This window comes from Netta rufina (genome assembly GCF_964035555.1).
Source record: "Netta rufina genome assembly, chromosome: 1".
In the NCBI taxonomy this organism is placed as follows: Eukaryota; Metazoa; Chordata; class Aves; order Anseriformes; family Anatidae; genus Netta; species Netta rufina.
Window position 1 is genome coordinate 19,552,967 of NC_140123.1, and position 14,852 is coordinate 19,567,818.

General features: G+C 38.8%; 1 protein-coding gene across 1 annotated transcript in view; it reads right to left on the reverse strand.

The window, feature by feature from the left end:
* Positions 1 to 14,852, reverse strand: part of MICU2 (mitochondrial calcium uptake 2) — a 151,144-nt gene that overhangs the window by 56,330 nt on the left and 79,962 nt on the right. Inside the window, exon 2 of the mRNA XM_084305885.1 lies at positions 9,266 to 9,413. Within this exon, the coding sequence (XP_084162011.1) occupies positions 9,266 to 9,413 (148 nt within the window). The remainder of the gene's footprint in view (positions 1 to 9,265; positions 9,414 to 14,852) is intronic.

A 14,852-nucleotide genomic window follows, 5' to 3' on the forward strand; every position in this document is an offset into this window, starting at 1 on the left:
TCATTGAGTCTGATTTTCACGCTACATCTGTTAAGACTTAATTGTCAGTTAAGCAGGATGTTTCAGAACTGATTAAGTTCCACTGAATTTATTAAAGAAATAATACTGAAGTAATCTGTCAAAAAAGCATTCAGAACCCATGGCAGAAAAAATCCAGGAGATATTTTTGGTGGTATGTCAACAATTATGTTATAAATGCAGTCCAAATAATACGTGGTGTTCCACAAAAATAAAAAGTCCTTACAAATAGGAAAAATATTCAGAGCCCAAGAACAATTGTAGGAGTTCTTAAATTTTGCCCACATGTATTACAAAAGAGAAGTGTGACTTCTCTGTTAAGTATTTTAAATATCACGGTAGCATGTCACGAAACTGGAATAGTTAACTAAAGCAGAAACTGCTGCAAGACTTCTGAAATTCTAAGGCAGACGATGTTTATACAACAAGCAGGCTCCTGTTATTAATAACCAGATCTTTCCATTACTTGTACTACAAGTATTCTGTATGCGCACAATATATTTTCATTCTTTTCAAGGAATCTGTTTTCCATTCAGGTGCCATTAAATAACCAATAACTTTCACACTTTAAATAACTAAATCCTTCAAGATGTGCGTTGAGACCACTTGCCTCTCACTTACAGCTCAGCTGAAGTCTGACCAGTTTTAGTATCGATACTGTTCTTGCGCCATGTTTTAAAAAACTGCTTTCATTCATTGAGAACTTGCAATATACCTCCTCATTAAATACTGCTCCTCAGAAAGCAGAATAGCTAGCAAAGTATCTTGAAATCATGGTGTCTTGTATTTTTTAACTAATCAGCAAGCATTGCAGTCGATAGAGATAAGAATTCTGATTCTGTGTCATTCTCTAGCCAGTCAGCATCGCCACAAAATGAAAAATAAGGATCAAAACAAAGCCAGGAGCTTATTAGAACCTTGCTGTTGTCTCAAGCAGACATAGACACAAAAATACAAATTAATTAATATAATCTTAGTATAGTTTTAAGGATCAAAAATGTATTTCCCTGCCTGACCTTCCAAGAAATGTATCCCAGGTACCTCCTGTGTTGTCTTGGATGAAGGCATGGAAATGGAAACAGGGTTCCCCAAAGGCACCCCCCCACTGTGCAATGAGATGGCAAAACCTACTCCTTTGTAAGTGATTTTGCTGCATTTCCCTTTCCTTTGACCACCACAGTTTAGTTCTTCCTCCTGCTCCCCCCTTGGACTGTGCACGCTCCCTGGCTGCTGCCTGGCTCCTCCGCTCTAATCCCAGCATCTCCTTTCTCTTTCTGGGACTCTCAGCCTAAGAAACATTTCTGAAGAACAAGAGGAAAAAATAAGTCAGTGCCATTGCTAGTGATCAATACACCAAAAAGCAGCTTGGCCAACAGGCCAGATTTGACCGCTGCTGGGGGAAGATCCCATTTCCCCATAAGAATCCTAATTCAGATTCTGCTACTTTGTACGCTGTGATGCAACCACCATGAAAGTGCACAAGCCTTTATTCTGATTTCACAACAAAGCTTATGTCCAAACATGAATACGCATTACCAAGTTTTTATGATTTTCTGCAGTATTTCTACTGTTTCTACATAAAGAACAATTTAAAATTAATTTTTAGGTAAACCAGTCCAGTAGACACAATCAGTGTTGCAACAGACAGTCTATGTAACTCAGTTATCAGTGCTAACAAACAGCTGCTGAAAAGAAAAAAAATTATCTATTTAACAACAATTGACTGAGGAGCAACATCCTATCCAAATCAATCTGGTATTTTATAAATTTCAATTTCAATTTCAGTGCTGTATTTGGACAGTTAAGAGAAATTGAAATGCCAGATGTATGTAATATGTTTCTTGAAAGAGTTTCTTAGGGTCGTGGTAGGATTTCCTAACGATGTTTGGATGATGAAGGACATCTGAACCAGGTACATGACAACTTCACATATAGCCTGGTTATAAATGCAGAATTTTTCAGCAGTCTGGTTATCTGCTTATGCATGCAGCATCCTCAGCAGTAACACCATTTTCCTTCACTCATAACCCCACTCTAAGAAATTAGTAAATGACAACTAAGAGGCTTTGGCCAGAAGTGGCTGATTCTCTAAAACTCACAAGAGATTCATATCATGACTTCAAACCATTATGTCACTTCTTGCCCACTGCTTCCCTTTACCTTCCATCTAGCAGTGAGCAAGGGACCCTGTCTGTCCTGCACATCCCAGTTTGCATGTCACGCTTGGAGGACCTGAGCAACAACAAGACACCAGTACTAAAAACTGCTAAATGCCAAGTGAAAGAGAAAAAAAATTCCTTTGTTATAACGTTAGAAATTCAGGAGGATTGAATTCAGTTCCCAACTGTGCCAATGGCTCCCTGTAAAACACTTCTATCTATGCTTCCCATATGGAGCTTCACAGCTTACACAAGCTTCAGTTTCAGCCTTCAACTCTGAATCTTATGCTTTAGATCTGAAACTCATGCATAACACACATCATTTTGATTAGTTATCATACATAACATTCAGGTCAACATTAAGACACTGGAGTACAGGCATCTGAACTCCCCCTGTAGGCAGAAATTCAAGACACGGGCAGAAAAACTGATTCAGCCCATCCTAAAGTGCCTGGTCACTCTGGGCTCTCCAAACCCCACCGACTGCATGAGCACTGACCTCCACAAAGCACAACGGAGAACTTGGTTTTCTAGCTGTTGCAATCTTGCACTGCATCCTTTCCTCAGATTCGTTCACATTCCTGACCGTGCTGATGCTGTAGCAATGCAAAGCCACGCATCATATCCAGCCTGCCAACACATTACAACCTTGTGCCAACCACGTTTTCAAAGAAAACTTAAGTCAAACAGCTTCTCCAAGCAAACTTAAACCCCATTCATATTCTTTGCCATGTGTTGTGTTAGGACTCAACCATAACGATACTGCCTCTGGCATTTTCATGTTACCAAGCACAGGAAAATCTGTTTTAACTTCTGAAAAGGGCTGCAGATAAAGGAGTGATTCAGTAAGAGAAGATGCTACGATACACTAAATACAGACTGAATATGTGCAAATGTGTTTCCAGAATCAAAATCTTTATGTATTAGGTGTCAATTGCTATCAGACAAGCTAACCTGAATGTTTGTTTCCTACTTGGAAGAGGAAGGTATTTCTGGAATAGTATAGTCTTCTCCAGAAAAGTGAACATAAACATGGTCTGGATTTAACGCATTGAAAAACCTTCATCTTCTAAAACATTCTTGTATCTTTAGCCCTTCTCAAAATTTAATACAGATTTTCTTACATGTTCTAAACCAAAAGTACATCAGAGGTGGTATTTCTCTGGAGAAGTTCTAACACAGCATTGGCTGTATAATTTGGAATACAAGCCTAAGTACACATTAGTGTATAAAACACAAGGTTACATGAAACTGGAAGTGTCTTTTAAAAATACTGCTGCATTTTAATGAAAATCCAGTGTAAGTCAGATGAGCCTTATCCTTCTTATATCTGTCATTTTAAAAATGCAAGCATTTTGGATGCAAGTTCATGTTATTATTAGATATTACCAGATATTGAAAAGTTTTTACATCATGGTAAGGAGAGTGACAAAACCCCCCTTTCTCATTAATTTATCATTGCATCAGATATTGCAGTTTCCATTAGCATCCTACAGATTACCCAGATCGACTTGATGGATTTGCAATGTTTGCTGAGTATCCCTGTGGTAACATGGTTTAACATGATACTACATGGTATAGAGGCAGGAATCTAAACATCCCGAAGGTGCATTTAGTACATGCTGAATTAACTGGTACAAAACACTGCTGTAGGTGTTTTATACTAGCACAAACACTGTGTCAGAATACCAGATTTCATTGACTGTTTGTCACTGTTTACAGAAAGGCGGATGCTTTACCTTCCTCAAAACAACTAACAGTAATAGAATTAAGCAAATATTTACAAAGGTAAACTGGCGTGAAACACTGTCTGGAAAAGCAAGCAAATTTCTTTTTGATCGTGCCATTCTTCCTCTATAAAGCTCTTTGCTTTGTCAATATGCAAAACAAAATAAGTCTGTCACAAAACCCTGCATTTGTTATCAGCTTATTCTCCTTAAATGGCAGGACTGTAAATATTTTTCTTCATTATCACCCTGATAGTAAATAAATTTGCAGGTGTGATTTAATCAATAGGAATGCCAAGATTTCACAATTGTTTGGCCTGTATTACAGAAAATGATTAACAGAGAAACCTATGCACCAGGAAGCAAATGAACAGAACTAGGGAACTAAGGTCTATCAAGCAGGGTTCAAGATCAGCTGGGTTGGATTTTACAATGGTTGATGTATTTGCACTACAGTTCATCTGTTTCCTTATCTGCAAAATTGTTCTATAATAAGTCATAATTTATTGCATGTTTTGCAACTTTGTCAAAGGGCACACCTAAGATTTTGTTTCAGTAAGAAATTCCACCCAACTGTGTACAGGAATTCACTCGACAATCTGGACATAGCTAAAATATTTTGATATTTTCCAGCTTCAGCACTTTTGATCCAGCACCAACAATGCAACTACCCATCTGGTTTACATACCACCATGTTTACTTTGGTCTATTATGAATTATACTCGAAAACCAACACGAGATTACAAAGCAATCTCCAATGAAAATCACCAGGGAGTAAAAAAAAAAACAAAAAAACAAGTCTGTTGGATAAGGACCACTATTCCCTACTCATGACTGCTTCTCATTCTGTCCTTTTGCTGTTTTTTTTTTTTTTTTTTTTTTTTTTTTTATTTATTTCTTTTTACGTTTGGGAGTGTTTATGCCTGAATTGGAATAAAACAACAGAATGCTGTGATCAGCCTCAGCACCTGGGTGCACACAGCTCAGTTGCTCAGTGTTCTCACCTTTTAAAGGTGTTTTGAAGTTAAACTCACTGCAATAAATCAGATTTGGGTGATTCAGCATGAGGCACCTTGAGGCTCATGGGCAGAAATGAGAAGCTGCTGCTTGCCCAGGAATGCATGGAGAGCTTGTCTCAGGTGCTTCATTTTGGGCGAAGCAATGGACTGCTCCCACCTCTGCACCTTCCCATCTCGAGCTTCCCAAGGAGCACTTACACAGCTCTAGAGCAAACTGGAGACAAGTGACTTACTTCAGAAAGCCAGCAGGAAGAAATGACTCCCTCCACCCCACGTTAGTCCCTTAGCTGAGCTCAGCACCTGGCTGTACAATGTTTTGTGCAGGCAGAGGGGAGGCGGCACAAGGTGAAAGCGACCAGGCAGAGCTGAGGGACTCCTCCCATGCTTTTTGGAAACTGATGACCTTTGAGATCCCTTCCAACCCAAGCCACTCTGTGATTCACTCTGTGATTTTTGGGCAACATTGCTGGTTTGTACTCACTTGCGATGTATGGGAGGAGGCCGCAACACCAACCCAAGCATAAGCCATCTAGCTAAGATGGATTGGCAATGGTTACTCTGCCTAACTACTGCCTACTGTCATATCCTGGCTAGATATTGCTGGAACTTCGTTCTGTTGAGAAAGGCAAGGACTGAACTAAATTCTAACTACTGATGTTGTAAAAAAAATCCCCTATGTAAACATCAATCTTCCACTTTTGAGTCTTTTTTGTCTACATCCAATCTCAAGTTTAATTTCAAAAGCCATGGCCTCAAGCTGATATTCTCTTTAGGACCCAATGAAAGGAGCACACTAGTCATAGGTCTGAAAGTACAGCAGAGGATAGTGATCCCTGCCCTTCTAGCATTGTCCACAGTTCAGTTTTGTGTGTGTGCTTACACGAGACAGACACATTCCCTGACCACTTCTTTAGGCATCTGGATAAAAAAGAAAACAAACAGCAAAACAGACTAGGGAGAAATAAAAGTGAGAACAGACACCATCAGTTTGCAAAAGGATAGATAAATGAATGCAATTGAATAAAAACATTAGGGGAAAAAAGCATACAGGAAAAAAAGCAAGCAAAATAAACATTTCCAGGAGAAGAAACAAGACCACAGCTCTGTAGAAAACAGAATTATCCAGAAAGTGCTGTGTAAAGAGGGAAAACAGGCTAGAGTACACAAAGAAAAGAGGAAGATAACTCTGAAGCTCATTTTTTCTCTAAAAAAGTAGAAGGAAGAGGGAGCAAGCACATAAGAGACTTATGAAAATGCAGTAATTTCTTTCATATGCAGTACTGCAGCACCTTCTATACAATCTTCATAATCATCACAGAAAAAGTAAAAATAGCTCTCAGGAATCAGCGATTTACTTTTATGGTCTGCAGTCTTTAAGGGAAGTTTTATCAATACTAACCACATACTAATACTTTTAGTAAATTAGTAAATACTAATTCACTGTACATTATTATTCTTATATTCCCCAAAATAAATTGATGCTCATTACTTGCTACATTTCAGCAACAGCATTGACATCAGTGCTTCCAAGTAAGCACTGGGTGCTTCTGGATAACAGCTAAGATACTGTTCAGGACGTACAGAAGCCCTGCTGAGATGTTATCTTCCCTCCTGCAGTCAGCAGTCTCAGTTGGACCTTGGTAAGTAACAGAACAGCCAGCAGATTGTTTTGAGTAAAGAACCTGGAATTTTGGAACTTGCTTGCTGTATTGGTCCAACATAGCTAAACAACTTTCCAAATCTGCCGCAAAGACCACATTTGAGAGAACATTTCTGGGGGCCTGGGGAATGAAGGCTGCCGTTATGTTCTGGGCTATCGGCTTTGAGAAAGACAGCAAAAACAAAACTTGACAACAGCCTACAGACGGAACTAGACCTTCTGTATTAGTACACACAACAACCAATTTGCAAACTCCCACTATTGTAAGCAAATATTTATGAGGATGAATGATTGAGTACTTCAACCTTTTATTATTATTTTTTATTTTATTAGCGATTAATAAAAAATAAGTGTAGAATAGCCAAATCATTATAACTTTAAATTCAGCATTGTAAGGCTTACCATTTGAGTGCAGTATCACATTTTAAAGTTGCATCTCACTATGCCAGTAAGTGAAGAACTTTCTAGGAGTAGTGTCGCCTTGCCTATTTCCCTTTCTAAAACCATTGTTCTGGGTTAAAAGGGAATTCATTTTCTGATACAAACCAAAACTTTCTAAATATGATTACTGCTTTGGAATGAAGCTCACCATCTTGATCTACTCTTAATATAGCTGGACAGAATCTTGAGGTAAGTCTGCATGCTTTACTCATAAGAAAATCTTTGAAACAAAATCAACAAGCCACTGACTTTAAAATACTCAAAACACCGTATTTCTCAGCCAACAAATACTATGTCTGTTTGTAGCTACAAGAAAACCTAAAATCCCAAGCAATATGACTTGAAGAGAAATGCTTACCATTGTGTTTATGCTACTGGCCAAAGAATTCACGCCGATGATGGTTAAAAAAAATGTTTAGGAGCATTAGGTTCATGTATTAACATTTTTCTATGAATTGTCTACAATACTATTGTTGTAAGCCAGACATCGACTTGAAATGCTAAATATGTGTTAGTGCAAAGATTTTTTTTTGTTCACATATTTTTCTTGTCATTATTTTTTCTTTTCTGTTTGAAGCTGTTTCCTACTTATATTAGCAAATTATCTGAAATTAACTTGGCTGCATTACAAATAAACCCTATCCGCATACCACTTCATTAAAAATCTGCACGTATACTATTATAGTTGGAGTAACCAATTAATATGTATGAACTGCTAAGATTGAAAAACACTTCTTTCTCTAACCTTGCTTTCACAGACAACTGTCTGAAAGCCACACCTTCAACACTGAAAATTTCAGTACTCACTGTCTTCCACTGTTTCAGGCTGGAAAACTCAAAAGAAAATCCCTTGTAGGCTTTTAACTTACTGACATAAATTTTGAAGGGAAAAAAACGCTTTCCATTTGCCATATATTTAAAAAAAAACAAAGTTATTTTGAGAATCTCCATGACCTTCAAGCTCATATAGCCCTTCTAAGGATTTATATTCAGCTTAGTATAATATTAGAAATCGTGTGTCAGCAGGGCAGCCATGCACCCTTATCAGCTATAGATTTTTGGCAGACACAAGGTAACTCTTTTTTATTTTTTATTTTTATTACAGGTTGTTGTGTCCTATTTTTGGACCACCAGCAGCTCTGTAAACTCTGCTCTGTCCCAGGTTTCCCTTAAAATCACAGGCTTGAATCACTGTATGTTCAAGTCTCCTTCTTCCACATCTTTCCACAGTGCTCTGAATTCCCTTCTTTATTTCCTTCTTGATACCCTCGAGTGACTCTGACACTCCCTGCTCACTAGGCAGTGAGCAACAGAGCATCACAGGCTGTGAACAGTGTTTACTATACAACATGCTTCACAGGTCAGTTAGGATGTGCAGACTATCCAGCAAACAATTATTAAAGCTTGGATTTTCCCTTTCCCTCAGCGGATGTACTAACAGGGAACTAACAGAGAATTTGTTTTCTGAGTGACACTGAAACTTGGGGAACTTAACCTTCCTGAACAACTCGGAAGCAAAAGATTCTTGGGAAAGCTATAAAAGTCTTTTTTTTTTTTTGAGAAAACAGACATATTGCTTAAAAAAATAACATGGAAATTATGGATTAAAGAAGCTTAATGAATGAGGCAGATTAATGAGGTCAGAAAGCCATAAGGAAAACAATGCAATGTCCTAGCTCCTCCTCAAAGCATACACTTTTAAAAGTACATTTAAAAAAAACACCACCACCAACATGCAAACAATTTTCATTTTTTCTTAGCTAGGTTTATAAACCAGAAAAGATTTTAAATCAAAAACCTACAGCTGAGCTCTATACTTCATTGCACTCATTCACGTCACTCCCATCACTGCCTCATCTAAAAAAAAGGTCACAGAGTACTTGAGTACTTTCTGGTAAACTGGACAGACAGATAACGGGGACAGGAATGACACAAGCATTATATTACAGTCCTACCATTTTCTGTGGCACGTAAGTAATTGAGGAACTACATGCTGATCAGACATGCAAATTATGCAGAGACGTAATGCCATCATCAAGTCACCAGATTTCTAAATCATCAGCCTCACTTCTCTAGCGTACAAGGTGGTGCCTGTGAGAATCCATATGCACATTTATAAATTCGCTTCTGATGGCTGATGCCACTTAAAGAATCCTGTCCCAGTGATTTGTACATTACATCGTTAAGGGTACTTGCAAGTTCCTTTTCTCTCACAAATACAATGATGAGAAAACAACTTACGTTCAACTTGATCAAACATTACTGAGAACAAGAAATCTCTTGGTGTCATGTAATATTCTCCTTCATACTCCAGTGATGCAAAATGCATAAAGCGGTGCTTCCGAAGAGACAGTCTTTCAGCCATTTCCTCATTTGTAACGTCTTCCTTCTGAAACAGAAAAAAATCCATGCAGAAAGACGGCTGTATTTGTAGACCAACTCTGTAATTTGAAAGAATCCTATACCTCATCTTGATTAACTTCACTATTTAGTAGGTAGCCACAACAAGAGACTACCAGAAATTAAAGCTTTTATAGCACAGTCCTAATGAACAACATGCTTATGTGACATTCACAGTATTTTTTGGCCTCACTGAGAGCATGCTTTAATAACACAGATGAGCCAAATTAATGGCTTGCTGTTACCAAAGGCTGCCCTTGCTTCCCACTCCCCTTGCTCCTGGCCATATGGTCCTGCACCTCCCTGTTTGCCAGCTTTGCTACTTGTTGGACTATTGCTGAGCCAAATTCAGCTTGCTAACTCAACAAAAACCGAAACCAACCAAATGGTGAATGGTATTTTGCCAGGTTAATGTCTGGCTCACCAAAGGACTCACTCCTGAAGTTAACCATCAATTTATGGAACAAGCCCTAAGATGGGGGAACAATAATGTTCTGGTTTAAGCATGTGTGTATCTTCTAGAGGAGTTAGAAAAATGGGAAAACTGATTAAAGCATAAACAGTAAAGTCAGAGATGCTATCACCAAACCCAAAGATTCAATTAGTCAAGAAAACTAAAAACTTTCAACCGTCTTCCAAAAAAAAATTAACTACCGAGAGACCCATGAGGGAAATCATATGAGCTGGCAGTACTTCTGAAGAGTAGTAACAGCACTTATGGGCAGAAGGGGAGGACACAACTTCACTATGTTTCTCATAGTGAAACAGAGACATCTACATTTTAGGATTTCAGAAATAGTGAGAATAGGAAAAAAAGACACTGTAAAATTCAGAACATGCTATGCATATTTGAACATTAATTGTGGAATGATTTTGCCACCAGCAGCACTCACTGCTAAAAGCTGTGAGAAAGTGATGGAGCAGCCTGAAGCTTTCAAACAAGGCTGAGTACCAAGATTTCAACTCGTACATAGTTGAAACAATCATGAAACAGCAGCATTGACCTGCAGCTTGGTCAGTGCCTGCGGCACTACTCAGCACTTGACGCAGATCAGTGGGTGCAGCCAAGGTAGGCCACGGCCTACTGAAAGGCAGCACTGAGCCTTCCAGGAAACGAATACTGCAGCTGGTGATGGGGTGCCTGTGTGTTTTACACACATCCAGGGCCAGCCAGAAGGGAATGGGACGTTTAAAAGCTGTGATCAGGTTTCTGACACTGTCAGTTTTAACGTGTAATTCCTCCAGGATGGGGACTGCCAACTTGCTCTCCTCTGCTGAGTCTGAACAGTTGCAGAATCAAGCAGTAGCAGCTATACTTCCTCCAGCCAGCTGACAACGTGCCAGGGATTTGGGATGAAGTGGCAAAGACAGCAGGGGATCTAGCTGATACGACGAACATGCAAGCTGTTTTGGGATGGGTAGCTTCTAGCTCTTGAACTGGGCTCTGAAGGTAAAATGAAAACCATTAGGGTTTGTGATGATGGGGTAGATGAAGGATGTGGAGGACTGCTGCTGATACACATGCCACTGCAAATAATAGGACCAAGTGTGGTCAGAGAGGAACGGCCAAATCCTTGGACTTGAAGCACTCCAGGAGCAGGGGGGTAGACCTCAAGCTGCAGCCAGTAACCAGTCCATTGAAGAAAGTGTGACAAAATGGTTCAGTGGACAATGAGAAGGGAGAATTTCAACTCCATGTCATCAGCTTTCCTTTTTCTCTCCACACCATGCTCCCTAACTGGATCATAAGAGTTGGGGATCTCAAGACAATGGGTATTAGTGGCAAATCTATAGCCAGATCCTGGAAACAATTATCACATTCATACTTAATTATAGTTCTAAATATAATGCTGCAACCTGTCATTTAATCCCACCTCTTTCACCTTGCATTAGCACTAAGCAGTTATTTAAAATATTTCACAGAAGAATATGAGCAGCTATTATGGACAATTTTAGTTTCCCAATATAGTGTGCTTGCTTCCCTTAAAACTGGATTTTCAGTAAAGGTGTGGGGAGGGAGTAACAAGAAGAAAGATAGTGTTCAAAAAATCCTTATAATTTAGAATTAAAACAGACAAAATTCAATATGGAAGATGAATGAGGGGTACTTTTAAGTATCTAAAGCAAAGGTTTTGTTTTACATATGAGTATTTTGTATTGATATCACTGCTTTACACTTTTTCTTACATAGTATGGAGCCTCAACATGGTCTACAACACGAGACGTATGGTTGTTCTATGCTTCAGGTCTGTAAATTTTGGAAAATACAGTTTAAAAAAAACAACTGATGTACTCTGTGCTTTTGCTTTCTTCTTTTTACATCTTTGGGGGAACGAGTGATTCTGTAATTGCTTCGTTAACAAGATTCAACAAATATTGCATATATCAAATGAATAGTTCATAGTTGTAGGGTATTCACATGCAGCATTCTTATAAAAATAATCATCTTATAATAACATGAGCAGTTTTTGCCCTACGGGAAATTTAAGACTGGAAAATTGCTTCATAGTTGTCCTTTAGCTAAAATTATGGAATGAAGACCAATCTGCTCAAAAACAAAATAAAAAAGTTTAGACAAAAAGTAAATGGTTAATCCTACCATACCTTAAAAACAACCAGATTTTCAAGCTTCTGAAGCCTTGCAGTATTTGTCCAAATTCTGTCTAAAGCTAAACCTTGTCACTAACACCAAGACACTGAATTCAGCAATTCACATTTTACATTTTTATCTGAAATAGACAGGTACAAGTTCACATATTAACTCTGAACAGTGCCTTGTATCTGTAAGAAAATACATTCCCACCAGAATGATAATAATGTGTGAGTGCTTGGCTTCATCAAGCCCCTTTCCTTTCACCAAGTTAACAACCCCAATTTGCAAAACAGCCTTGGGAACAAGGGTTATTTCTTATGGAACTTATCTTCAGATACTATCACAAGTGAGATAAGCAAACCTTACAGGATGAAATGCATCAGCTGTAACAACTCCTATTATTTATTCAAAGTTTTGCAAAATTTTCAAAGTCCTGTCACTGTACAAGGATCTTAGCATCTGTTAAAGGCATTCTAAACCCTTCAGATACAAGCAAGAGCTGAGCCAGACCTAGACTAGAACTCAACTACTCACATATACCTGATTCCTCCTTCTGAATATCATGTGCTCCTTGGACTGCAAATTCATGGCATACCAACAAAAAACACAGTTCCTACCAGTTACAAAGCTGACCTACCCAGTCGCTATAATGACAGGTATCTTTATTTCTATTCCTCTCCCTCCCTGTTAGTTTGGTTACTGTCACAGTCTTTACAGCATGAGAATGGAAAAAGGGAAAAAAAAAAAAAAAGGGTGTGCAACAATCTGGAGTGCAGAAGTTTAAAATGAAAGCAAAATGTTTACTATTATCTCATATCCCGTGATTATACTCTTTAAGAAGGATCACAAAGTAGACCTCAGTGAAAGACTGAGAGAGAAATAAGTAAACACAAAATAAAAAGCATATAAAAATATTTCAAAATGTTGAAGGGTTTTTACTTCCCCCCAGTCCCCCCAAACAGTTGTATGAATAAAGGCTGAAATTTTCCCAAATGGCTCTGCATTCTACACAAATCCTAAGGAAAAAAAACCTAATGGCAGGATTTCTCATATCTAACTTCATACAGCTACACCAGTAGCATCTTCATTACAATGTAGATTTTCATTACTTTACAATGAAGATGCTACTTCAGCACCCTTCATTACATTACAATGACAGGGTGGCTGAAGTTGGACCCCTGGAGTCCATCTGGGGCCAGCCCTGCCCAAGCAGGGACACCCAGAGCAGGCTGCCCAGGCCCACGTCCAGGCGCCTTTTGGAGATCCCCAAGGAGGAGACCCCACAGTCTCTCTGGGCAGCCTGTGCCAGGGCTCCGTCACCCGCCCAGCACAGCAGTGCTGCCTGGTGCTCAGAGGGAGCCTCCTGGGTGCCCGGCTGTGCCCATGGCCTCCTGTCCTGGCACTGGGCACCACTGAGCAGAGGCTGGCTCCAGCCTCTCTGCACCTTCCCTTCAGGGATTTACAGACATAAACTTGGTTAATGCAGGCTCCCTTTATAGTGAGTGGGGAGGACAGCAGTTCTGGAGTACAATTACAGTGACTTGTTTTAGCTGTGTGCATAGAAAGTTCAGAAGATGCAAGGAGCGAGAGTGCCACAAAAAAGTTAACCTTCCTTCACTTTGTTTTGTTTGCAAACAATTGTTTGCACAATTTTATTGCATAAGAGAATGAAAATCTGGGCAAACACAATCTGAGGGTGGAAGCTTGGAGAAAAACAGTGGTCGGGGTGTGACAGGCTTCAGCCAGCACAGAAAGCGTGTAAGGAACATGTAGAAGTTTGTCCAGAGTGAAGGCAGCTGCATCAGTGGCCAAATACACAAACGTCACTTCTTGATGAAATAAAACTTTGTAACTACCATCTTTCCCACAATGTTTTCCAAAACCAATAATAATGCGTTTGAATTGGTTTAATACCAAGTAAGGACTCGAACCTGCTACATTTGGCATCAGAAAACAGAAATTCACAAGCACATTGTAGTGACATCAAAACGTGATGACTTCTCTGGTGTAAGCCATATAGCCACAGTTTGACAAATAAATTCAATACAATTATTTCTGCAATTAAAGGACATTTGTCCTTTAAAGAGCTTCCTACATAGTGCTGATTAAGCAGACTTACACTAATGAAACGTTGATATAGGCTTATAAATTCACTGCCATAGATGCAATGGCACACCTACCATTTGGTGCATTTTGGTACCAAAGAGCAGAACGCTGCAACAAATTTATAGTCAAACTCCCCCTAGTTTTAAAAAGGAAAAGTAAATGTTACTTTCTTGAAATCTACTTAAGGCTGCTTTTTTGTTTTCTTTTGTTTTTATAATGAGAGGCAAATTGATTTAAATAAAACAAGAGGAAGCTTACAAAACAAACGTCCTTACATTCTTCTGTTATCACTTCTGTTAGATTAAAAAGCAAACATCATTGTTACATTCACTTTAAAGTTATATTAAGATCAAAATAGTGTTTTTTACAATGTAATGAGACATGTTGTACAACAAACTTTTGTTCTTTAAAGAATGGAGATATATAAATACTGCCACATTAAAACCAGTGATATCAATAAAATCAACTGTACGTAAATGCCAACGCACATCAATAAATGCATTTATTATTTCTGCTACAATTCCACTCTTACTGAAGTACTGAAACAGCCTGACTTTATTTTTTTCTCAATTGCTAACACTTAGTGCTTGTGCAGGTACAAAGGGTTTCTCCCAGTGGATCTCTGCCTAATGAAAGGACTTTCTCAGTCTCTTCCAGAAGCATTCAGCTGATCAAGGGACAGAGCAACCACTCCGGTACTGTCAACTCAATTACCTGTGCTTGGCTGTA